The 26,825-nt window shown below is 38.7% G+C and overlaps 2 protein-coding genes across 7 annotated transcripts; one reads left to right on the forward strand and one right to left on the reverse strand.

Annotated features, from left to right (window-relative positions):
- Positions 1-14,752, forward strand: AdamTS-B (ADAM metallopeptidase with thrombospondin type 1 motif B). Of its 2 annotated transcripts, XM_017153702.3 has the most exons (13): positions 1-249; positions 355-560; positions 5,921-6,543; positions 6,962-7,081; positions 7,142-7,713; positions 8,151-8,249; positions 8,320-8,433; positions 10,920-11,066; positions 11,735-12,300; positions 12,971-13,098; positions 13,164-13,538; positions 14,172-14,349; positions 14,410-14,752. In XM_017153702.3, exons 3-13 carry the CDS (start codon positions 6,040-6,042, stop codon positions 14,703-14,705), a joined length of 3,099 nt encoding a protein of 1,032 aa, XP_017009191.2. In that variant the 5' UTR covers positions 1-249; positions 355-560; positions 5,921-6,039; the 3' UTR covers positions 14,706-14,752. The 2 variants fall into 2 exon arrangements, with proteins under 2 accessions (XP_017009191.2, XP_017009192.2); XM_017153703.3 differs by lacking the exons at positions 14,172-14,349; positions 14,410-14,752 and having other exon boundaries at positions 1-560; positions 13,168-13,364.
- LOC108065638 (myogenesis-regulating glycosidase) lies at positions 14,729-26,757 on the reverse strand. 5 transcript variants are annotated; one of them, XM_070218825.1, is made up of 8 exons: positions 23,718-23,875; positions 23,482-23,625; positions 22,938-23,119; positions 19,465-19,633; positions 19,306-19,401; positions 17,183-18,252; positions 16,285-17,060; positions 14,729-15,235 (listed from the first exon to the last, which is right to left on the reverse strand). In XM_070218825.1, the coding sequence occupies exons 2-8, from the start codon at positions 23,587-23,589 to the stop codon at positions 15,099-15,101; spliced, it is 2,538 nt and encodes an 845-aa protein (XP_070074926.1). In that variant the 5' UTR covers positions 23,590-23,625; positions 23,718-23,875; the 3' UTR covers positions 14,729-15,098. The 5 variants fall into 5 exon arrangements, with proteins under 5 accessions (XP_070074926.1, XP_017009193.2, XP_017009194.1 ...); XM_017153704.3 differs by lacking the exons at positions 23,482-23,625; positions 23,718-23,875 and adding an exon at positions 26,314-26,757; XM_017153705.3 differs by having other exon boundaries at positions 23,482-23,875.
- Between the last annotated feature and the right edge of the window lie 68 nt (positions 26,758-26,825).

The raw sequence follows: 26,825 nt of genomic DNA on the forward strand, positions 1-26,825 counted from the left end.
TTCACCCGCGCTGATTGTGCTGCCTCGCTTCCTATAGAGAGCCATTAAGAAAAATCAGAGGAAAACGTCGATATATCCGATACGACGCCGGAACAAACTGAGACTCTTGTGCGAAGTGTGGATAATATGATATTTTGATTTAGTTCCGAATTCCGAGCAGCGCTTATCTGAAGAAATGCCGATATATGTATACCTAAACCTATGCCAGATATAGGAATATAAATTTAAAGCCTGTGCGCATGCCCATGTGTGAGTGTGATTGATTCGAATCGTAAAATCGGTGTTTTGAAAAACGCGCTTTTTTCGTTCTGTTTCGGGCATTTATTTTCTTTTTTTGTTGTCTGTGAACTAAAGTGAACCGAAGCAACTTGTGAAATCTTCGGCCATTGTTGTGAAAGAGCGGCTGTCTGGGCTTGGGTTCTCCTACCTGGCGTTATAATCGCCGCCCCTAAAATAAAGAAAAAAGCTATTGCTTTTATTTGCGGTTAAAATATTTGCGGGCTTCACCAGCGGCGCCTTTCGGAATTGGATTCCCGTGTTCGAATTCGGAATCGGAATCGGTGAGTCGGGGCATCCGAAGAATGTGATATGGGTATCTTCAGAACAGCGTTGGAATCGCATATTTTAATGCTATTTCGCTGCCTTACTGTTTTTAATTGTGAAACATGAGATTTTATTATTTTCTGCAATATATTTAAAAAAAATATTTTTGTTGTATAATAACATAATAAAGATTTTTAAATGGAAAACAGTTATACCATTAAAAAATCCTTTTTATTTTTAATGAAATGCCTTTCGAATACTTATTTGAATATTTTAGTCATTTCATAATAGACAGTGATCTAATAAGTTTAATTATTATTATCCATTAAATAAATGGTTTCCAAAGAAAGTTCAAATGTTAAAGTAAACAATTTAGGGCCGTTTTCTCGTCCGCTTGTTAAACGTTTGAATTTAAAGTAGGGCTTTAAGCCCTTAGTGTGCCACTATTAGATTGCCTTTATAATTTCATATATTTCCAGTGATAAATTTATTTATTTCAATGTATTAAAATATGTACATAAATGCTATTAAATTAGTTAAACAGTTTAAAACGCCCAAAATAGAGATACAGTTAACGAAGACTTTTTTTTATCTAAATAGTCCAATAATTTAAAAGGTAAAGAAACATATTTGAGATCACTGATAAGTGAATCCAGTAAATAACTACCCATCTAATGATCATTAAAACCGCCCATCTATTTGTATTTTGCTATCATATCAGCACCATCGGATCTATGACTCTTAGGGCTTTTGCTCTTCCCACTTCCTCTGCTTTTTTTTGCTCCACAGTCAATTTCCTGTGTGATCTCAGCATGGCGACAAAAAAGAGAGAAAAATAATAAAAACACACACTTTTTATCTCACAGACGGAGCCGAAAAAATAAAAATAAAAAAAATACGACTCCCAAAAAGGGTAAAAAAAAAACGCCAGTCATGTATGGTCACAAGCGACGGGACGGCAACAATGTCATGACAAATAAACTGAAATTAAATGATTGGCTCTGTAGTATTTTGTATTTCGGATTTCGGATTTTGGCCGGGACCAGTTGGCCCATCCGATCCGTCGACGGTCCATAAAATCCAAAAGAACATCCCGAAGAAATGCCTGTGCAAAAAAGAAAAAAATATAAAAAACAAAAACCCTCTTGCCATCGAGAGACATGTGTGTACTCGCTAATAACACAAACAGAAAACAAATGAAATAATAAATCGAACGACGTTGCCATAAAAATACATTTTCGGCCCACATGCCAGCGAAGCCATAGAGATTCATATGTGCCCCGAGATATAGGAGCGAAAACATCGGAGTAACGTGCGATCCGGCGAGGGCGGGGCCGCGAAATTATAGAAGGGGGGGAGGGGCGGTTCGGTTCAGAGATCGGTGATGGGGGATGGGGGATCGGGGAGCGGGGCTTTGGGGAACCCAGCCAAACCAACCATAGCCGAGCGAGCAATATGGAATCGTCGTTTTACGTGAAAAGCTTCATTTCATTCATAAAAAAACGCCATAAATAAAAAAGAAACGAGAAGGGAAACCAGCGTTGGGCAGTACGAATTTTTGATACCCTCGAAAATGTTGGCAATCTGAATAAATTTTCCTGCAAGAGCAAATAACAATCTTACGATTTTTATAAATTATTAACCTAAAAACGATATAAACAGAAACCAATATTATATCATAATATTTACAAAATGTTTATGTAGACGATATATATTTAAAATTTAATTTAATATTAAATAATTTTAAAAATAAAACTTAAACTAAAGAATGGATATTAATTCCTTGGAAAATCCTATGTAAAAGCTTGTACTACCCTCTTTACAGGGTATTTGAAAAACTGAAACCATGTGCCAGCTCCAAATGCGTTTGTATGAGTTTCTCAATGAAACTACAATGCATGAATGGCAAGACATATCAATGGAGCTTCCACTCCATGCGGATCCCCGATTCCCGAGCCCCGGAACCCCCAAAAACTCCCCAACCATCCACACATCCACATCCAACTCCGATCCATTTTGGTCCGGTCTGTGGCCTAGTCTGAATCCAAAGTCTGGGCACTGGGGACTGGGTACTCGGGTCTTGAGCACTGGGATCTTGGATCCGATCTGGCCAACTGGTGGGCGTACAAATTGCTTCGCCTCTCGGCTGGAGGCCTCCACAAAGTGAAATCGGAAATTCGCTAGCCAGAGGGTATTTATTTTTTGTTTTTTCTTTTTTGGCGTTTTTTTTCTTTTCTCAAATGTGGACGTGGCCAGGAAAGAGGAGGAGGAGTACGTGTATCCGATCTTGATTTGGCCTTTCATTAGCATAAATATTCGTCACCGATGATCGATGGTTGGTGGTTGGCTTGACCAAAAAACCAGAGGTGACAAATCTAGTGATAAATGTTGAAAATCGCCTAAAGTCGAAATAATAAAACGCCAACGTCTGAACGGAATAATATGGAAAAATAGGAAGAGTTGGTGGATTTTTTTATTTGCGGAGGAGGAGCAGAAAAGAAAAGAGTACGAATTGAAATCAAGTGAAATTTCCGATACAAACCCAGTCAAAATCACATGAGATCATGCGGCATTCGTTGGGGACGTTTCCAAGAATTTCGATCTTACACCCCTTGCCCTTCCCAATTTATTCTCTCGTGTTAAGTTATTCAATCAAGTCAATTATTGATGCTTTCGAGTTTTTGGAATAAGGGGAAGTACCTTAATTCCACATAAAAATTGGGTTAGTTAAATATGGACACTTAAAAAAGATAATTTAAATTTTGGGGTAAGATATTGTATAAATTTTGTGAGGAAAATATTATCAATTTAAAATATTCTCAAATCTCATTTTTAAAAAAGAAATTTAAATTTTGGGATAAGATATTTTATAAATTTTGTGAGGAAAATATTTTCAAATTTAAAATGTTTTCAAATCTCAGTTCTTAATATTTTCAATACAAAGTGATTTTTCGTTGTAATTCTTTTTTTCTGAAATTCTTCGATGATTGATAGTTTCCCCCGAGGAGGAGTCTTCGTCCTGTTATCCCGATGTTATCCCGATGTTTTCCATTTCCCTGCACCCAATCAAAATGCACGCAGTGAAGCTTAAAGAAGGGGAATAATGGGGGCCACGAGGTTGCTATACATACATCTCGATCGGGCGGGTCGGAAGGGGAAGTGAGGGAAGTGGCAGACAGTCTGCAATCAATTGGCTGACATTTAATGGAGGGAGCCGTCGGGCGGCAGTGATTGATTGATTGATAATTAAGAGTGGCGCCTACTGGCATCCACCATTCAACCGGCGGACTGGGAGGCACTGCAGCATAATGGGACAAACGGACAAGCGGACAAACGGACAAGCGGGGAAACGGACAAGCGGGGAAACGGACAAACGGATGGATGGATAGATGGACAATAGCCACATTTTAATATACGATCATGTGGCGCTTGCTAATTTAACTGGGAAGTCTTTCAAGTTTCGCCGCGACTCGAATTAGATTCACAGAATAAATATCGAAACAGGAATGGTCGGGGTGGGGAGTGGAAATTTCGGGTATATCCAATATTTAAGCGCATATTTTATTGCCATCATTATGGCCATGATGAGTTCGCATTGAATTCGGAATTAAGAACGGCACCTGCGCCTCAGGCGCCATCGCCAAGGTCATTGGCGTTGGGTATATGCTCTTTCTAATTTCGATGGGGTAATTTCGACTTTTAATTTCCGACTATTTTATTTTATGAAATTTTTAAAATATTATATACAATTTTCTCTATAAGTAAAAATATTTTAGATATTAAAAATTATGGAATAAAAACGAAAATTGATCTGAGACTTAAAAACTTTTTCACAACCTACAAGTGTGAGACAATTAGGATAAATATTTTTGCAGGTGGTTGAAAAATATCACAGAATTCCCTTTACCATTTTCTCCAAAATCTTTTATAATTATATATTTTTTTAAAGAAATTCAACAGTACATTTTTTAAATTTACTGCTTCTGAGTAATTGTTGATAATTTTCATTGACGTAGAACAAAATTTGCTAATTTTTATGGTGGGGATCAGTGCCGTCAGTTTCGTCATTCCCAAGTTTGCGTCATTTTGGGGAAAACCGGCAGATAAAAGTCTCGAGATCTCCGCAGAAATATTATCCATTTTCAGGGTATTGGGCTATGCAAATTCGCAAAGTGACAAGGAGTCCGATCTTTGGCTCTTCCTTCGATTGCAAATCGGCTTTTGAAGCTAATGAGCTTTTGTTTAATTTTATTAATGGAATTGCCAACATTTATCATAAATTACAAATCGTGATCGTGATAAGAGTGCGTCAATCTTTTGAATAATTAAGTTGTCGTGTTGCTTTGATAATGACCAGCCAGCATTGTTGTTGTTGCTAATATTGTTTTTGTCTTTGAAGAGCCGCATTCAAAAAATTTGCTTAATTTTATGGCCCGTGTCTTTTTTGGCTTTTTGTTTATTTTCGTTGTCTCCGTTCCATCTTGAAAGTGTTTCTGCTAAAAGCCAAATAGCAAATCACCTTTTATTTATTATATCTGGAAGTGGTCTCTTTCTTTTTATGGCCTCTATATATGCCATAACAATACGCAGCCCGACCAGAGGTTAATCCCAGCCCAAATCAGACAGATCGCATGGGTTTGGATTGAATTGGATTGGATTGCTATAACAACAACTTGCGGCTTGGATGGCGCCAGGCCCACATCGAAACCACAATGATCGGCAAAAAAAAAGCCGCAACAATGGGCAGAGTACTTCAAAGATTGATTGCCTCATTACCAATCAGAAACTGAGGCACTTTGGGATCATAAATAATCTCTAATTTGCTACTGAAATTGTAAGGGAACGGGAAGGCAGCAAAAATATGAAATATTCAGTTTGACTTTTAAAATATTGTAAATATATCTATGTAAAATATTAAAATGTTATTATTAATGGTTAGCTAGAACTTAAAATAGGAACTTATATAAAAAAAAAAAACAATCGATGTACCTACAAAATCGATTTTCCAAAATTTGTCGATTATTTCGATTATTGTCGATTTTATAGGCAGAAACTTTCGATAACATGTCTTCTCCATTTTGTTTTTTGAAGATTTTATTATTAAAAGCGCTTATTATAATAATTATAATAAAATATTAATGTACATATACTTACCTAATGACATGTACCTACAAAATCGATTTTCCAATATTTTTCGATTATTATCGATTTGATAGGCAGAAACGTTCGATAACATGTCTTCTCCCTTTTGTTTTTTGAAGACTTTATTATTAAAAGCGCTTATTATATTAATTATAATATTATATTAATTATAATATTATGTTATTAATAATATAATATAATATTAATTTAATATAATATATTTCCCAATCTTCAGCCAGAGCTGATCTTGACCAGCCCAAGATCCGTATGCGACCGCTGCCATGCTGCTGAGACAACGCCTGGACAACGGCTAGGGCTGTGGATAAGGAACAGGATCAGGATCGGGATCGAGTCATGGTCATAGAGTGCAACAGGATGTGGATCAGGAGTCTGCTGCTCTGCTTTTGGTTGGTCGTCGGAACACAAGGAGGAGGAGGAGGTGGAGGTGGACGCCAGCTGTTCGGTCTCCACTCCGACGAACTGGTGGCGGGTGAGGGGCAGCTGGTGGTGCCACGACGAGTCCATCCCGATGGGGCATTCATGACCCACTCGCTGGACTTTGCCCACGATCGTGATCACCGGCGGCATCGCCAGCGACGAAGTTTGAACCTTGAGCAGGAGGATGTGGATAACCCAGCGGCGGACTTGCATCTCCAGCTGCCGCTGGCCAACGAGACACTGCATCTGGAGCTGACGGCGCACAGCTACTTCCTGGCCCCCAATTTGGTGGTGGAGCGGCATCGCCGGGATCTGCGCACGCGGTCACCTTTGAACCCGCGGCACCTCAACTGCCACTTTCACGGCAAGGTGCGCGGCCAACAGGCCACCAATGTGGCCATCTCCACTTGCTCCGGACTGGTGAGTAACTGTACCTTTAAATATAGAAGAATTTCAAGGACAGGGTAAATAAAGTGTACATCTATGAATAGTGAAGGATCTTATTGGGTTTTGATGCGTTACTATAATTTTGGCCACTACTGTATGTCTATGACAATGTCATTCATTCGTCTATAACTTCGATAAAAAAACTTCTAAATTTATTTCGAGTTCGTGGTCTGAAAGATAATTATTTTACCCATACATCTATTAATCAATCCTTATTACAGCAAAAATAATTTGTATAAAATAATGTTATTAAAAGCAACTATAACTAAAAAAATATATTTTACATATTTAATGCATTTAGGATTGCCCTTTTCGGACAGTTTTTTTAAGAAATTAAAAATAGGAATGCAATACTCCCGCTCTCTAAATTAACCTCATAATTTTTTACCAGGTGGGCCACATCCGGACGGCCAGTAATGAGTACTTCATCGAGCCCTCCAAGCAGCACGAGCCGCATCCGGCCAGCGGTCATCCGCACGTGGTCTTCCAGCGCTCCTCAGTGAAACCGAAGGTGAGATGGTAGCCTGGCAGTGAAGATCCTTTGATATACCGTTGATATTGCATCCACTAGCATGCCTCGAGAAAGCGGAACAAGCGCAAACGGGGCGGAGGATCGGGATCGGGATTGGGTTCGGGATCCGGAGCGGAGGTCAGCAACTGCGGAACGAGGGAGCCTCGTCGACGAATGGAGACGAGACTGGAGTGGCAGTCCAGGGGCAAGGTGAAGGTCCAGGGAGGTCGCCAGATCAGGCGGCACCACAAGCACAAGAGCCACCACCAGAAAAATCATCGGGTGCCGCACACCAAGTTCAAGTACGAGACGCAGTTCCAGACGGAGCAGGATCAGCAGCAGGATCATCCGCATCCGCATCCCGAGATTCCCAGGCGGCGGCGATCCATCAGCAGTCCACGGCATGTGGAGACCCTGATTGTGGCCGATGCCACCATGTCGGCCTTTCACAAGGACCTCAACGGCTACCTGCTGACCATCATGAACATGGTGTCCGCCTTGTACAAGGACCCCAGCATCGGCAACTCCATCGAGATCGTGGTGGTGCGCATCATCCAGCTGGACGAGGAGGAGTCCCAGCTCCAGCTGAATCTCACCCAGAATGCCCAGAAGAATTTGGATCGGTTCTGCAGGTGAGTTTTGTGGTGAATTCATTTAAATATGAAAATATATAATTAGAAAATTTAGGGAAAAATATATAATTAGAAAATTTCAGGGAACTCATTTAAGGATTTTAAAAATTGATCGTAAAATCCATTAATTTCGTTTAAATATAAAAATATTAAATTGGAAAATTTTAGGGATTTCATTGAAGGATTTTAAACTTTGATTGCAGAATAAAATTGTTTTTTACTACTAACTACTACTTACTAAGTAATTACACACATTTTAACTAATAATATATATTTTTGTATTAAAGATTACATTTTTCTAAAAATAGATTATCTAAATTTCTATTTTTTTGAATATATAATTGTTATTTTTCTTTAACGAATTGTAGAACTTCCGTTCCAATATACTATTATATTATTAATTCCCCTTAATAACCCATTCAAATATCCTTTCAAAGTTGGCAACACAAGTTGAACAAGGGCAGCGAGAAGGATCCCCATCACCACGACGTGGCCATTCTCATCACGCGCAAGAACATCTGCGCCAACAACTGCATGTGAGTCCTTGTGGGGAAGGAGGATAATGATGATATAGGGGTTCCAAAACTATATCCGATTAATCCGCAGGACCCTCGGCCTGGCCAACGTGGGTGGCATGTGCAAGCCGAAGCAATCGTGCAGCGTCAACGAGGACAACGGCATCATGCTCTCCCACACGATCACCCATGAATTGGGCCACAAGTAAGTTTAGTCTCTAAATAGTTAAATAGTTTATATTTTACAAGGGCTTACTTTAAGGGATCTTAGAAATATATATATTTTTTTGAGACAACTTCTTTTGAATTAAAATACCTGTTGCTAGTGGAAATTCTTAAAAACGTAAACAATATTTAGAAAAAAAAAATTAAAAAATTAAATGCATTTTTTTAAAATGAATTATGGAAAGCACTACTAAACTAGTTTTTAGCTATAGATTAAAATTCATGTCAGAATACTTATTAAAATTTAGTTTAATTATATAATATAATTTTATATATAATTATTATAATTAATAAAATATATTATAATAATATAATATATTAACATGAATATGAAAACGATTAATGTTGTAATAAAACGACATAAAATATAAGCATAGAAAATAATTTATCTTTAAACTCTGGCTGACCAGTTATGATCTTAGAACGGAATCAAAGTGTTGAGCCAGCAGGTAACGTAGACAGGTAGCCGGCAGCGATTTGCATTGCCACCTGCGGCGCCAGACGTTGGCCAACACAGATACAAAGGCACACAAACACACACTCACACTGCCCCACGCGCTGCGATTCAATCCGATTTCCGATCCCCATTCCCATCCCCTGGCTAAGATTTATGGCCAGCCCAATTCGTTTAATGAATGAATCGCCAGCAAAGTGAAAAAAAATGAAAAAATACGAAATACAACCAAGACCACGATTTACTTGATTTCTACCGAGGCGGCTAAGTGGACGCGACGAATGCTTTGACACCTGCGTGTGTTTTTCTGCGACAATGATCGCCTGCGTTGCATACTGCATATTCAGATTTATATTCAGATATATATATATCACCTCTCGGTGCCCCTGCTTCCTGCTCGATTCAAACTCAATTAGTCGAGCGCGTTGAGCAGAGATGATCGACAAGTCACTGTGATCTCGGAGTCACTCTTAAAATTTAAATTAATTAAATGTAAAAACTATTCATTTTATTATTTTAATAGGTTTTTAATTTTTTTCTAAAATTATTTATAGCAGTTTAAGCGGTATTATTCAAAGTCATTTATAAAGGTGTCTAAAAGTAGGCCATAAAAAGTAGGACATCATTTTTTGGGATTACATTTCTAACGGAAAGATTCTGTTTAATGGAAAATTAGGACTTTTCAGTTATTTACCGTAACTTATGTAATTTAATGATTGAACACAACTTGTATCGTATGATTACGGCCTTATTTCCATTGACCCTTACACAATATTACAAAAGGGAAAAATGATCTATTACCGGCAATTACTCGGGTGATTCACAGTGATCACAGAATCGTCGTCGACCGGCACACCCAAACACTCAGACTCATTCCTATTCACACCCATTCGACAGCCGGGTCCGGTTTTTGTTTTTGCTGGCTTATCGGGGGAGCTGCGGATTTGGATCGGAATGGATCCAATCCGATCGGATTGGCTTGGCTTGGATTGGGTCGATCGTTCGATGCTCGATGCCAAGTTTTCAAGTTTCCAAGTGGCTGGCTGTGGGCCGCCTACTGTGCACTCTAAAAAGTCAAAATCAATTATAAATCGAAATAAAAAGCAATTCTAAATTAAGATATATTTTCTAGAACAGATTTTATTAAATATAAAATATATATGCAGTTGGAGAAAACATATAACACAAATGTATTAGCTAATCCTTTAGTTATTACATTTTTCGAAGCTGAAACATGAAGAAATATTTTAAATATGTTTGTTAAGTCATACTTTTTTTAAGTTTTATATTTTTTAAGTTTTTAGGGCTGTGATCCTTCGCAGATTAGATGTTTTTTATATCACTAGCTCAATAATTTTTGCTCATTCCGTTTTTTTAAACATTATAAGTAAATGCTACATTAGCTCTAAGCCTATAATTTTTCTGATAATAAATACCTTAAATATATTTATAATATTATGATATAAATTCCTTTAAAAAAAATCATTAAAGTGAGACAATTTTCTAAAATGTATCAAATAGCTTTGGTTAACTTGTTATATTCACTTTTACACCTTTTTTTCTCTGAGTGCCGCCCAGGGGCCGTCAGTCAGTCTAGCGTGCTCCGTCCGCGATTGACTCAGCGCCCCCCCTCCATCCTCTGATGGTCCGATCTCTCCGATCGGTCAAGATATAGTGGCGATGGGTTGTGTAAGCCGACCGGAATCGGAATCTCCCTGGGCGGGAGAAACAGGTGGTTTGTTTTTGTTTTGCTTTGCACTCGTTTATGTGCTTTTAATCGGATATATCTGTTTGTATATTTGTATGTTTGTGTATGTACAAACGATTTGCTCCGAATCGGCTATTATTCTATTAAAATATTCAGGTTTTGGAGTGACTGGGAGGGGGGAATTTCCTCACCGACAATTTGCAACTTTGTAACTACGCTTGGGCTTTCCTACCCCCCATTTTCGTTTAAACAAATATTTGTAAAATAATTAATTTAAATTAATTGAAACATATTTTCCCCTCAGCTTCGGAATGTTCCACGATACCGCGAAAATTGGCTGCCATCCGCGTGTGGGTCCCATTGTGCACATCATGACGCCCACTTTCGGGGCGGACACCCTGCAGGTTTGCTGGTCGAACTGCAGCCGCAAGTACATCACGCACTTCCTGGAGTAAGTAGTCCAAGTAACTAATAATAATAAAACATATGTAAAGATGGTACATAAAGTACGAACCTTTTTCAATTGGTCGAAAAATAGAAAATTGTAGAGGCTGTAATTTTTAATAAATAAAATTTGGATAGAATTTTAATTTTCAAAAAAGACAAAAGCATCTTAAAATTGTTAAATAAAATTTAAAAAATGCCTTGCCTTTTGAAAATAAATAATATTGACTGGTGCAATAATAATAATTAGGAAAATGTATTTTTTTTAAGCTATAACTAATAGTAACTGCTAAAACTATTCTTAGGTGTAACTGATTTTTGCTCTTATTGTAGTTTCTTAGTAATAATTTTTTGGGCTTTATAATCATTACAATTAATTTAATATACAAGACCTGATATTTCGTCGCTCAAATGCTTTTTTATTTTTATTATAAAACTTCGAAATTAATAATTATGGAGGAGTAGAAAATATTATAATTGTGATTTTTATATTTAAAAAAAGTATGTTTTTAATGTTTTTAAAACATTTGAAATATCATAGCATAATGGAATTCATCTTTATAGTCTTTACAATTTGATAATTACAAAAATTATTTATTTTATTTATTTATCCTCTAATTATAAAATATTTTGATGCCATCTATTATCTTATCTTCCGAATTACCTGCATTTCAGTCAAGGATTGGGCGAGTGCCTGGACGACCCGCCGACGCCGCTGGACGAGTACAACTACACCGGCGAGCTGCCGGGGATGCGGTACAACGCGAGGGGCCAGTGCCGCCTGCAGTTCAACCTGACCACCGACAGCGAGGTGGGCGCCTGTTCCACGCCCCACGAGCTCTGCTCGACGCTGTGGTGCAGGGTGAACGGGGAGTGCGTCACCCACATGCGGCCCACCGCCCCGGGGACGCTGTGCGGGCGGAACAAGTGGTGCCAGAACGGCAAGTGCGTGCGCCGCGAGGAGCTGGCGGCGGTCAACGGGGGCTGGGGCGACTGGAGCGAGTGGAGCGAGTGCTCGCGCAGCTGCGGCGGCGGGGTGTCCACCCAGCAGCGGGAGTGCGACAGCCCGGTGCCCGCCAATGGCGGCGTCTTCTGCATCGGCGAGCGGAAGCGGTACAAGATCTGCCGGAAGCGTCCGTGTCCGGCGGAGGAGCCCAGCTTCCGGGCGCAGCAGTGCGCGCGATTCGACAACGTCAGCTACCAGGGAGCCACCTACAAGTGGCTGCCCTTCTTCGACAAGAGTGAGTCCATCTGATGAGCTAATGTGTCTTTAAACTATCTCTAAGGAAAAGATTTGTATTTTAAAGCCTAAAACAATTGTTTTAATTTCTTAGATCCTTACACAAGAATTTTTAATTTTTTATTAACCTTATTTTTTTAAATTGAAAATATAAAATATTTATTATATCTATCTATCAAGTGACCTTTTAAATATTTGGTTTATATTAAATAATTCATTTATATTTATATTCTTCACCAGAAATTGAAATTTGTTTAAATTTGTAATTATATCTAAAACTAAAATACATAAATAATAAATCTAAAAATCATTAAATCTCTGATTAAAAAAATAATTTTTAAAGCATCAAAGTAAAATCGCTATAAATCGTATAACATGAAAAAAGGTTTATTCTAAAATCCTACAGATATAACAATCTTTTGATTCGACTTCATTTAACTAAACTTTTTTCTCTGTGTAAAAAATATACATCTTTAACTCGATATCTCCAATTAAGTTAGTTGGTAAAAATCATCCGTTGGCACCAAACCCTTTCTCAATCAAAATTTTAAATTAAAAATTAAAAAAATATGTTTTTAATAATAACATTACATTATAGTCGAACACTTTATAATAATAATAATAATTACCAAAAATGAAATCAGAGCTAATACGATTGATATATCCGCCAGATAATCCCTGCAAGCTGTTCTGCAGCGACGTGGACGACACGATAATCGCCAACTGGGGCTCCACGGTTCTGGACGGAACGCCCTGCACGCTGGGCACGAACAACATGTGCATCGACGGCATCTGCAAGGTAGGGTATCCCAGATCCCATTTACGATATTATTGAGCCCTGAGCCCGAACCGCCTCTTGTTCAGAAAGTTGGTTGCGATTGGATCGTCGACTCGGAGGTGCAGGACGATCGCTGCGGTGTCTGCGGCGGTTCTGGCGATCAGTGCCAGCCGGTGAGGGAGACCTTCGCGGATCCGTTTGCCGCCAAGGACGGGGCCTATGTGGAGATCGTCACCATTCCGGCGCGGGCCAGGCACATCCTCATCCGGGAGCAGGCCAACTCGGCGCACTTCCTGGCCATCGCGACGGCGAACGGGGATCGGTTCTATCTGAACGGCGATAGCCTCATCTCGATGCCCGGCGAGTTCGAGATCGCCGGCGCCGAGAGCCTCTACGATCGGGTCGACGAGCAGGAGACCATCACAATACCTCAGCCCATCCAGCATTCCATATCGCTATACGTAAGTGATATTTAAAATTAATCATATGCCTTAAAAACCTTAGAACTCTCCATAAATGCGAAATAAATATTTACAATATTTTAAACAGAAAAAACTATATACCAACAAATAGAATTACTATTAAAATATTTTTTTTTAGTTTAAATTTAAAACAAATACATTAAATGGCCTTGAGGTACATATTTAACAATATTTCCCAAATAAAATAGAATATTTTTTCCAATTTGTAAAATTTTGTTTTTAATTTTTGTATTCCGAAGGTAAATACATTTTGTCAAGGATTTTTTGGAAAGTCTTTATTTATTTAGTTGTTTTTTTTTTTTTCATTTATTCTGAATTTATTTTTTATACATATTTTTAATAAGTTATTAAATGTTTTTTATTTATTTCGTATTTGTCTTTCAATGTTTTTTTTTAAGTTATTAGTTATATTTTTGTTTTTTTATATTTATTTTTTTTGTATTTAGTATTCATATATTTTTAAATAATATTCAATAATTATTTTTTACCTATTTATTTAAAATTCGGCCAATCGTTTATATTCTTAAGCTAATTTTGCAATATTTTAAATTTCTTTTTTAAATGATTTTTAATTTTCCCGAATTTTCTCTGATTTTCCTCTGGCTTTTCCAGGCGATTGTGCGCGGCAATGAGAGCAACGCTGGCATTTTCTACGAGTTCACGCTGCCGGCGCTGAATGTGAGTGCCGGCAGGCAGTTCCTGTGGCGGCTGAGCAACTGGACCTCGTGCTCCGCCAGCTGTGGCGGGGGAGTTCAGCACCGGGAGCCCATCTGCCAGGAGAACGGCAAGGGTGAGTGGTGGCATTTTCACCCCAGAATGTTCATTTAAATAATTTCCTTTAATCCAAAAGGTCTGGCTGATACGTTGCCCTGTTGGACGCACGCCAAGAACAAAAGACCTCCACGGCAGTCGCGAGGATGCGGCGAGCAGCCATGTCCTGCCCACTGGTGGCCGGGTCCTTGGCAATTCTGTCCCCTGACCTGCCGTCCTCCGGGAGGAGCCGCCTCTCCGCCACTCCGCCGACGGTCCGTCGTCTGTCTGGACCAACACGACGTGGTGGTGGCCGATACGGAATGCGGACTCCTGCCGAAGCCACCGGAAATGGAGCCCTGCGAATCCTCGCTGCCCGATTGCAGAACCAAGTAGCAAGCATAAAAGTCCCCTACATATTTATTGAAAGTACCCGGAAGAGTACTTTGTAATCGAACATATTTATTCAGCGAGTAAGCGATCATCCCAGATGTACTTAACTAATCATACGCACAAAAACAAGCAAACAAAAAAAAAAAGAAAAAATGTGGAAATTACATAGGCTAAGGATAATGCTTAGATAATGCGCTAGCTATAAGGCATCTTATGTATTACGATCGCGGGCTTATCGATAGATATATATATATATATACTATACACTATATATATAGTATTTAGGTTACTCAATACAGAATAGATGTATGCGGAATTGCCGGCTCTCTACGTTGTTCATATCACATGGGTGGTGGTTTTGGGGGCAGCTAATTTATGATGGTTAATTGATAATCCCTAGAACCGAGTGTTATCCGGCATCTTGCGGAAGTAGGCTATCTTGTCCGTGGGCACCCGGTAGCCGTGCATCCATCGACTGCCCTTCCTCAGCGATCCATCGATGCCATCCTTCCACACGCCCTGCGGCAGGTAAACTGGAAGGATAAATACAGAATTAATTCACGTTTAACTTGGCTCAGAGAGTATTTCATTAAAATCCTGGCATATATTAATTGAATAAGGCAATAATTATTCATTTAAAACTGGGTTTGGTCTATCCAGATAATCATAAATTATAACTAGACAAAGGATTATATAAGAAACAGTATTAACATTTGAATTTAAGCAAACTTTCACCCAAAAAATATCGATATGAATCGTAGGTTAATTTTACCTTATTTAAGATCAATTTTAATTTGACCTGGTCTCAGGTAAATTTGACCTGGTCGAAAAGGCTACTTTATATAGAAACGACCTGGATGTTGCATGACCTGAAATTTACATGGCCATATCGATTTTACGGTAACATGATTTTTTTCTGTGTAGTTAAAATCAAACTATTTTTCAAAAAAATTAAATTTACTTTGAACAATTTATCTTAAATTAAAGATTCCTAGGAATCGACTAATAAGAATACGTTTTTGCATATAATCCGATGTCTAAAGGAAATATTGACCCAAATATGGATTGTCAAACCTTTCTGAACTCGTTATTAAATTTCCAATCGATTGGCGTTTAAGCCTGGACATTTTATTTTTTTTTTTAAATTTTTTTGCAAAAAATTATGAGGTACCCCCTTTTAAAAAAATTGAAAATTGGCGAAAATTGTATTTTTTCAAAATCACACGGAAAGTGTTATGGATTTAATTATTAATTGTTATCTGCTTAAAACAAACAGCATTTTTGGTGTATGACCATTTTTGGCAAAGTTACAGAAAAAAAAACCAAAAGAAAAATAAATAAAAAATTTCTCCAAAACTGACTGAAAAGTAATGCAGTTATGATCAGATAAATTTACATACATTTCCTAGAAATTCGAAGAATAACTAAAAATCTTTAAAAAATATTTAGAAAAGGCCCACAATTAAAACAAAGCCAAATAAGAATTTAGATCAACTTATATGGTCCAAAAGTTAGTAACTTCTCAAAAGTCCCCCATAAAACCCACTATAATCCCCGGTTTTCCCTGCCAACATAGACTCACCTTCTCGCTCCTGTCGCTTGGCATGCAGAATGGGCGCCACGATCAGCTCCTCGCCGACGGAGAACTCGTCGCTGACAATGAGGCAGGCGGGATCGTGGGGATCCATCATCCAGAGTGGCCGCACCAGCGGCAGACCCTCGTCCATCGAGGACTTGAGGTACTTCTTGAGCAGCGGAATGACATCATTGGTGCGCACCTCCTTCAGTTCCTGGGCCACCCGGGTGACCAGATCGCTGCGATACTCGGAGGGCAGGTGGCTGAACTGCATGGCCGGCATGAAGGTGGCCAGCTGGAGCCAGCGGATGAAGAGTTCCGGATCGGGCAGCGGTGGCTGGGCCATTGAGTAGAAGGAGACCATTTTGGAGAGCGGACGCTGCAGCAGATAGTCGCCTCCAATCACTCCCGGCAGGACGAAAGGATAGCCGATGACGCCGTAGTTGAGCACGGCGCCCAGGGTCTCCCTCAATCCCTCCCAGGTGGCATTCGCGGGCGGAGTGCTGAGGAAAGTGGGCGGTTTGGGCACCACGCTGGCCGTGGAGACGGCCATCAGTCCCGCTCCCTCCAAGCTGGCGGTGAAGAGCCGGGCATAGGTGTCCGGATTGTCCAGCGTCTGGCGGCACTGGTAGTAGTGCGGCAGATTGTAGCCCGTTCCGAGGTCCAAGTAGAAGCTCTGCACCCCGTACTCCTCCTTCAGGCGCTGCAGCTTCTCCAGCAGCCAGGGCACCGAGGCATTGTTGGTTATGTCCAGGACCCCGGCACTGGAGCTGCTCTTGTACCTTAATCAAATATTTTGTAAATGTTAATATAAGTTGTTTGGATTGTATAAGTAGCCAGTTAAGGTATATCCGTTGGCGAAATAAATAAATAAATATTTATAAATAAGTAAATAAATTTGTACCTGGTGAGAGCGGGAATACTCCTCTCCGAGTGGCGTTCGTAGATCAGCAGCTTTTGCTTCACTGCATCCTTGAAATTCGCGCTATCCGTGCTGATAAAAGGCTGAATGGTGAGCACCACCTTGAAGCCCCGGCGATCCAGCACTCGTATGGTGTCCTTTAGAGTGGGAAATCTCGCCTTATCCACCGTAAAGTCGCCAATATTCTCCTGCCAAAACTCGTTGATGACTATGTGACCCAGGCCCATGGCAATCGCACTCTCGGAGTAATCGCAAATGGAGGATTCGTTCAAGGATTCCGGGGTCTCGGCATGCGGAATCCGCCAGACGGGCTCCTCCAGCAGCGAGTTGAGCACCTCCATGTCCAGCTTCTTGAGCCCGTCCCACAGACTCTGCTGGGTCATCAGCATGTGCAGGCTGCGCATGTCCTCGGTGGTGCAGATGCGGTAGTCCAGCTGGGGCAGCGGTGTCAGTCGATTGACGAAGGTGAACTCATCGTTGGCGGCCCGCAGGCAGAAGCGATTCTCCGTGCGATTGACCCCCAATTGGAGCGGGGTCCTCTCACTCACCTGCATCGCAACGCCAATGGAGTTGATGAAGTACCTCTTCACACCGTTGCCAAACTGATGGATCTTGCTGTCGCCGGAGGCATAGGGTGCAAAGTCGAAGTTGGCATAGCTGAGAGACCACTCCTGACCCTTGGTCACTCCACCACCGAACCACAGGCCATTATCCCGCTTCAGCTCGTAGCAATCGGTGGGCAGGAGGCCGGGGGTCAACGATTGCCACTGCAGCGTGTAGCACCGGAAGACGCCCTTGTCCTCGAAATTCAGATGCAGCCGCGCCACCCCGTTCCACTCGATGCACACGCTCCCATCGCTCCGCCGATGGTCCTCCAGGCAGTGGAACGGCGCCGTGTCGAAGCCCAGCGTCACGCCCAGCTGGCCCGAGATCACCTCCTTGTCCTCGTGGCTCAGGATCCGGAAGATGCGGTCGTGCGAGTTGAACTTGATCTTCTGGAAGTAGCTCTTCGTGAGCATCTGCTGGTGGTAGGCCACGTACGCATAGCCGATCTATAACAGAAATAGGGTTCGTTGATAAGATAAATGGAATGGTAGAAATAAATATCTTATTTTTTTTTTAATTAAATACAAAATCATATTAAATTTCAAAATTCAATTCAAAAATATCTGAATCAAGGTCGAAAATATTAGATTTGTTGTTATTCATATTTACTTAAAGTATTTTACGTCATTAAAAAAAAGAATTTAATATTCAAACCAAAATTGAAAATATATAAATTATATTTAAATGGTAAAACTATTATTTTTATGTTTAAAATTAGTAAAAACCTCAATGGATGAACAACATAGACATTGAATATGAAATCTTTGGATTTAATACGTTTTTTTAACAGTGTTCAATATTATATCTTGAAATTTACACAAGTTTAAATAATGATAAAGAGAATAATAAAAGAAAAACAAATAATAAATATACAAATTACTACCAATAAATTGTTATAAATATTAGAAGTCTATATAGCATTTAGAAAAAATAAAAAATATATTGAAATAATTTAATTTGTTATTATAGAGAGTAATATCGAGCAAAAAGCAAAAAGAAATTGAAGACGAATTTATAAATTGGAGTACCTAATACAACCGAAATAAACGATGAATGAATTTTAAAAGAATTTCCTCAGAGATTACATATCAGTAGGTAATATTTTTTAAGGCCTTCTCAAGTTTGGTAAGGAACTTTGTCAAAATACAACACTTTTCAAAGCACTTTTAAAATAAAAAGGTTTATGATAAACGGCTCAAAGCAGGCTTAAGACTTCAACATCTATTTTTGACATAAAGCTAAATTATTTGAGCAGCCTTTATCAATGCGAACAAAGTACTTTTATCTCATGAGGTTCAAAGCCTTCAGTTCGTTTTGACAAGTCTAAATCAGCTACTAAAGCATCAAGCGAAACTACAAAGTCATTGTCTTATTGATATTAAGAATTCCCTTTTGGAAATAATCTACAAATTCTATTAAAAGCTCTTCATCATGCTTTGTGATCACTCATTATGCTGGTGCTTTGAAACACCGAGTGATCGAATGAACAGATAGCTTACCAGAAAGATGATGATGAAAAACATGATGATAACGAATATCTTGATTTTGTAGTCCTTGGTCTCCCGCTTTTTCTTTCTTATCAGTTGTGGAAAGGCCTAGGGAGTTATTTTTTGATTATGAAGTGACCTTTGAACTCTGCACTGAAAGAGCCCACTCACCTGCATCTTTTCGCGGAGTAAACTGGCCAGGGAATTGACACTCGTGATGGAGGCCTGATTGGAGGCCAGACTGTGGCTATCAAAGTCACTGGCCAACATCTCTTTGCTGTTCAATCGCAGGGCGGGCAGAGGGGCAATCGAGGCACGTCTTCTACTTCGAAAACGATCGCTGTAAAATAAAGAAATATTTATTTTTAATATAAAAAGTTGATTTAGCAATATAGGCAAAGGTTATAAAGGTTATATCACCTCTTAAAAATAAATAAAACAAATATATTTAGACTGATATCTTTGAATTCCTCGATTATTGCTTTTATGAATTTTTACAAATGAAGATATTGTTAATTTTATAACCCCATATTATAACCTTTTTTTCTGAGAATCAGCCCAACCAAAGAAGACCTCCGCTTGTTGTCTCTTTGATACTCATAAAGTTCAAACAGCGATAGGGCCCAAATTAATTTATGACTCCGATAAGCAAGGCTGTAATATATATTCTCATGTCAGCTGATGCCTTGTAAAAATATCAGTTAAAATTGAAACAAATATATAAACTTTTCCAAAAAAAATATTTATAGAAAATGTATGTCTTGGCGAATATTCATAGAAATATCCAAAATTAATCCATTGATAAACAAATATATTTTTTTGCGACATTGGTCTATTAAATCCCAATAAGATAAGGGGGTGGAATACTTGTAGGAACCAGAAGATGCAACCGTATGCCATGGACCCTGAACTTGCAACGGCTTATCGCCCTTATCTTCCCCTTGCGGGCGGAAGACAGTCGTTAAGCCCACTTCTCGAGGCCCCAGATGAATTTCTGTTTACATAACACACAGCACATACATATAGCACACACTTTCTGCTCCGTCGGTATGCAAATCTCGTCGTAAACAAATCGCAGAACCAAAAAATGGCAACAAAAAACACGAAAATCTGGGCAACTGCTCTATAATTATATATAAGTACGGGTGTATATACTTGCTTGGCCTGATTTATTTACAGTTGATAAGCGGCTTGGCAGCTCTCAAAGTCGTAAACACTTACCGGGGCCTATAGCCGATATATATGTGGTATATATATGTATTTATGGATAAAGCGAATGCAGTTTGAAATGGATATATAGATATACGGATGTTATCACGCCCAATCGCGATCATCAACTGAGCCGAGACTCGCCATATGTCGCCATAGCTCCAGATCTGTAGAGTCCGGGTCGCGTACTTTTGCTGGAGCTTCCTCTCCTCCAAATTAACTTATCATCCGCGAACAGATTGGAGACCCGTCGCAGTCTTGTCTCCGCCTGTAATGTGCTTAAGCACTTAAATTGCCCTCATCGCGTGTGTGTGCCGTGCCGGCAAAAGCCGTATGACACCGGACTTTGGAGAGATCCCACAGAGTTCCGCAAGTATTTTTTAAGTACAACTGATATACCGCTTTTATCACAAATCTCAGTGACACAGGGAACTTGGAGAAATCTTACTGAGTTCCGCAGGTGTTTTAATACCCTTTTATCTTTTACTTTGGACAGTTCTCACAGAGTTTTAAAAGATTTTTTAGGTATTCCTAATACCCTTTTTATCAATAATCTGAGTGACATAGGGGACTTGGAGAAATCTTGCAGAGTTCCAGAAGTATTTTATCAAAAATCTGTGTAGCATTTGAATTTAAAAAAAAAATCTCACACATTTATAAAAATATTTAACCAGAGGTCTTTAGAGATATTTCACAGACATACATCCTTCTTAAAAAAAAAACGAAAAGTATTAATAAATAAATAATAAACCTTTTTCTCATGAAAAATATAAATGGCAAAGGGGTTGATGAAATTTCGGAATATTTCATTTGAATACCCATTGATTCTGTGGGACTAATGAATAATGGGAGAGCACGGACGATGCTAAAATTTAATATTTATAAAGAGAGCAGGAAATGTTCAGTTCATATGTGTACTGACATTGATTTCTTTAATTAAGCATTATGGATGTATAACACTGAACTAAATTGATACTAACGTTTTAGAAATTAAAAAAAAACATTCCTAATACTTAAAAAAGCTTAAAATAAATGACATTATTTATAAATTTATCTTACAGTTAAAATTTGTTTTCAAATGCACTGCATCTTATTTGTATACCTCGAAGTTGCTAAGCCGATTTGAAGTCACTCAAAAACAGAGAATGCAATTACTGATAACAGAACCCTTGTCGAAAGTAATAAAACATATTCGAGTCGGCTGGTTTCAACTGCTTTAGATTGCCATGAAACCAGATAATTAATCTAGTATTAAGTAAGTATATAATTTATACATATGTACTGTCAATACATCAATTCTTTCGGGGGGATTTTCATTTCAATATAGTGTCATCTCTTAAATATGCAAAAGATTGAGCGCATGCGCAGCTTACAGAAAAAATCCCAAGATACACAGAAAATATTTATAAACTTAAAAATAAATATTTTTCTTGTTACCTAACATATACATTTACATAAACATTGATCTGTTAATAAAATATATATTATTTCGTGTGCTAACAGTGATTTGGAGTTCTATCACTTAAAGTATTAATAACTATTATTCGGCCAACACTTTGCTCGATTCCAAATGGGTAATCATAGGAATTCACAGCGCCACGCGATTGAATGAGGCGAAAAGGGGAAAAGTCGAATGAAAATCGCAATCGAATTAGCATGGAAAGTGGGCAGTAACTGTAACCCATACTCGGAGAATGGGGCGTTGGAAATCGGGCGTTAATATCGGGGGGAATGGGAATGTTGGGAAAGGCACGTTCCATTCGACGAAGTCGACGCCACAATTGAATTACTGTCGTTCGGAGACAAAAGGCAGCGGCTTTCAATTAATTAATCTAATTGCCCGATGAATCAAATGGGAAATGTGCCGAATGACAGCGTGAGCTAAGATTAAAGCAAACTGGATGCTGGATGGAAAACTGGCGAAGAATTTGGGTATCCTGTCGGCGGCCCTTCATCTTTAAGGATCTAAAGAGCGGCCATTTGAGTTAATCATCATTAAGATATTTGACACACTATATATTACGAATTCTATGGCATTATCACTTTTATTGAAAAATTTAAACCTATACATAATAATAAAAATAATGATCATACTGAAAAAAAGTTAAACAAAAGTATTACCAATCGCGAAAAAAATTGAAATAATTATAAAATGTTATAATTATAAAAAGTTATCTTCATATTATTTATTATTATGTAATTAATAATACCAAATTTATTTTAAGATTTAAAATTAAAAAAATTATTTTAAAAAACCAACAGTGCTATTAATGAAATTCTAAACATTTCACTAACAATGATAGTTAAAAACGGTTCATAAATATTTGTATTTTAAGTTAAAAAAACAATATACAAAATATAAACTCTTTAGGTATTACTTTTAAGATTATACCACATTTGTTATTTATGGTATGGTATCCAAACATAACACTCACCGGTGGACGGGTCTTCTGGCGTTCCCGAACTCGTCATCGCTGTCATCGTTGGCGCTGCTGGCGTTGGCGAAATTGATGGCCGTACCGCTGACGGCCTTATCCGGCGTATTCGCCGATGTCGTCGGCGCCGTAATGCCCGGAGTGCCTGGAGTGCCCAGGCTGGAGGCCGCATCGTCGGCTATCTAAAAACGAATAAAAAAAAATCCGGAATTTATATAGCCAATATTCGCTTTTTTTTTTTGGTTTTCGTTACACTATCCACCACACACTCCATACTATAGATAATGCAAGCAACAGTAAACAATTGTAACTAGAAAGCAGAGAGTGTGGGATTTTGGAGGGGCATAGTAATATACACATACTGGATCGGTTCTGCTTGGGGTGCTGGGCTTTTGGCACCTGCCTGCACTTGGGCAAGGTGAGTACAATTAGCACAGAGGCGTTACCGCAGAGAACCTTGTCGATATAACCGCAAAACCCGGGCGAATAATGCTAGCCAGGTGAATAAGTACTTTATAGACTGTAAGCCACACTTAGTACCTGCCTCATCCTTATCCAAATCCAGTATTATATCGCTGTCTATATCCTTGTCCGGTGGCTGATCCTCACTGGGCACACTCGACAGGATAAACCGACTGTTGGGTGAACTCATTTTGCGGCACTCAAAGGAGTTCTTTATGTCACTGAACTAAAATATGATTTTTCCAATATTTCTGATAAGAAATCAATCTCACTTTTAAAATGGTTCACATTTCACAAAGTCACAGCTAAATTAATTACCTATATTTTATGGGATTGATATTAATTGATCTAATCAATAAAATTTATTTATTATTTATTTTGAATTTGAAAAAATCCAATCCAATTTATTTTAATATGTTTTTAATTAAATAATTATTTGTTAATTTCGCTTGTGAATTTATTTCTATAATATTTCTTCGTATTAATAGGTCCAAAACATTCGAAATAGGTCACCGATCCGTGCTCTGTTAATGCCGCGATCGCACTGTTAACCGTTGATAATTGCTGGATTGCTATTGCCTGAATATTGTTTTTGAAGCCTCAATTTATGCGTTTTAATCGCTCCGCTCTCGCTGTCGCCGTCGCTGCTTGCGTCGACGTCGGCAGCGCAATCCGAGTGGGGCGTTGAGTGGGAATATTCACACCCACACTCAGAATAATCACAGCCAAGTTGACTCGACTCAAAGAGCCGTGCGAAAAGCCCGCGGGTGAGTGGGAATTTGATTTTGGTTTTGATAGAATTACCCGGCAGTCGTAAATTAATTGTGCTACCCTGATTGGTTATGTACCGTTTTAGTTTTAGCTTTTTAGCGCTGAGCGGTGGCGCTCGATTTAGCCTTTAATCGTGACGACTGGCCATAAATAAGAATACACTGCTAGTTAAATATATTTACAAGTCTAGTTCAACGGTAAAATATTTTTTAACAAACTTAATCCAATGTGCCAATATTCTTTGCATTTAAGCAATTTACTAAAACAGAAAAAATTTTATAATTTATATGAACAAAAAATCGTTATTTTCTGAACACTTTACATGTGTGTTCCCATTCTCTAACCGGTTGGAAGAAGCGTGAGCTAAACCGCTTCACATCCAGTTAACACCCGTTTCGAATGAGATACCTTCTGTTTTTTTTTTCTTCCAATCTGAATTTAAATTAATTTCTTGGTGCCTTATAGTTTTTAAAAACACCTTATTTTGGTTTAATTTTCTTAGCTTTTAAACATATAAAGATTTTTGTTTTAATTTTTTTATTTCACTACCCCGCTTAAAAATAATGACATTTCATTATTTTTTTCAAAACATTCAAGCAACACTTAGTTTCATTATGGACTTTAATATTAAGTGAAAATAAAAGACAGAACAACTCGCTAATTAAATCTAAGTGGTGTGACATTTATTTCTACCTTTGAATATTTATTTTTTCTTCACTTTCTTAGGTTTTATCGCATCAAAAGCGGAAAGTTTCCTGCCATTGAAAAATAATCAAAAGAATAATTGCATACTTTTAGGCAGCCCCAGCAAAGACCACACTGCGTATGTGTGATTTTGTTTTTTGTGTGAGACTTGATTGCTTAGGTACATCACACATACGCCGCATTGGCCTGGCCACGCCCCTTCGCCCCTCCGCCCGACCGACGGCTTATTTGCAGCTCTATAATTAGCGCAAGTCATCCGTCGCTTCTTTCTGACATCAGTAATGAGTTCTAGTGCTAACAAACCTACAAAATAATAGACATAATCTCCCACGGCAAAAATATTGGCAGCGCTAATAATTCAATTTGGATATTCTAGATGGGGTGGGGTTCGGACAATGTTAATATTTGTGGGAAATATCAGTAATCAATCACAGTTGCATCACTTCGATCAATAAATATAGGAACTTATGTCTTTGAAAGCACATAATATACCAGAATTATATGATCTATAAACTCGTTTTCTATCCAACTCGTTTTAATTTGTACAAAATTAAATTGTTTAGGCTGATAACATCTTGTTGGCATAAATGTTTATGCTAATGTCGGAACCATTTGGAAGCTATGAATTCGTATTTGGAGCACTATGCATATATTAATGGTTATTTAATTTGATATATTATAATTTTTAATGGGGCTTTAAAGCAGTATGGTTTTCTTAGAAATTTTTAATATTATTTTACTGTAACCCAACTAATTTGTTGTATAACTGAAGTGCTAAAATAATGGTGACCATCTGTACCTTAGGACCATCATGTGACTATTAACTGGATTTCGGGTTTTTGTCACATGTGGATTGTTTGCCAACTTCATATAATTAAGGCTCAATTAACGGTTGAATATTATTTTGGGGAACTTTCTGTAAATCGCCGAGAATCAGAGACTAGAGGCGATGACGCCTCGCTTAATTACGCATTGTATTTTAATTTCGAATGAGGCTTAACTGCTTAACTGGTTTGCTGCAATTAAATATAAAAAAAAAAATACAACAAAAATTATGAAAGAAATGAAACTTAAGTCCCGATTGTAACATACCCTCTACTTAAAGAACTTTTCAAGCCGGGGTTTAAAAAAATAAACGTATAAGTAATGGAAACTTTTGTAAAAAAAGTTGGAAATTAATTATTATTATATATGTAGGTGTATTATTATTGTTTTTATTAATATTGTTTATGTAGCTCATTTATTTACCCTTGAAATCTTACAACCATGTTTGGAAGCTCCCAAAAAAATTTTGTAAAAATGTATAAAATTGAACATTATTTTGAATTTAATCCACTGCTCCATAAAATGCATTTCAGAGATTAGAAAAACACTGATACATTATTAACTCCATCCTGAGACTTATCACATTTTTTATAGAAACCAAAACAAAACTCACAATCTCCTCGTGCAGGGCATCCTGTGGCTGCATTTGGTGTCGCAGACGCAGTGCCTCCAGGTCCAAGGCATTGATGCCCGATGGCATGGATATGGAGTTCCGTCGGAGTCCCGGGGCAAAGGCCTCCGGCGAGGGAGTCGGCGTCTCCGCCTCTGGTTCTATTTCCTTTTCATTGACCACCTTCAAAAGGGGCAGCTCCACATTGCGTCGCTCGCTGAGGGATTGCTTCCTGGGCATGGAACCCAAGAGCTGGCGCTGCTCCAGCTTTGCCAATATCTCGTCATCCCGCTCATCCTCATCCGTGTCCGCGTCCGCGAAGGCCAATTCCGGATGCTGACCGTTCAGCGCCTGCGCGGCTCCCGATTGCGAGGAGTGGGCCATTTCTCCGGCCGCTTCTGTTTATCTTTTTTTTTTCAGCGGCTGCGTTCCAAACGCGATCGCGTTCCACTGGCGAATGAAAAGGGTTGAGCGCCAACCGGAACCCCAAATCGCCGGCAGAGCGAAAGAGAGCG

Source organism: Drosophila takahashii, chromosome X (genome assembly GCF_030179915.1).
Source record: "Drosophila takahashii strain IR98-3 E-12201 chromosome X, DtakHiC1v2, whole genome shotgun sequence".
NCBI lineage: Eukaryota > Metazoa > Arthropoda > Insecta > Diptera > Drosophilidae > Drosophila > Drosophila takahashii.

Coding starts and splice junctions, on each gene's coding strand:
- AdamTS-B (XM_017153702.3), top strand. CDS start 6,040: ATGGTCATAGAGTGCAACAGGATGTGGATCAGGAGTCTGCTGCTCTGC. Junction 6,544..6,961: donor TCTCCACTTGCTCCGGACTG/GTGAGTAACTGT, acceptor ATTTTTTACCAG/GTGGGCCACATCCGGACGGC. Junction 7,714..8,150: donor AATTTGGATCGGTTCTGCAG/GTGAGTTTTGTG, acceptor ATCCTTTCAAAG/TTGGCAACACAAGTTGAACA.
- LOC108065638 (XM_017153704.3), bottom strand. CDS start 26,694: ATGGCCCACTCCTCGCAATCGGGAGCCGCGCAGGCGCTGAACGGTCAG. Junction 23,120..26,313: donor ATGCCCTGCACGAGGAGATT/GTGAGTTTTGTT, acceptor ATTCGTTTTTAG/ATAGCCGACGATGCGGCCTC. Junction 17,061..17,182: donor AGTATTCCCGCTCTCACCAG/GTACAAATTTAT, acceptor TATTTGATTAAG/GTACAAGAGCAGCTCCAGTG.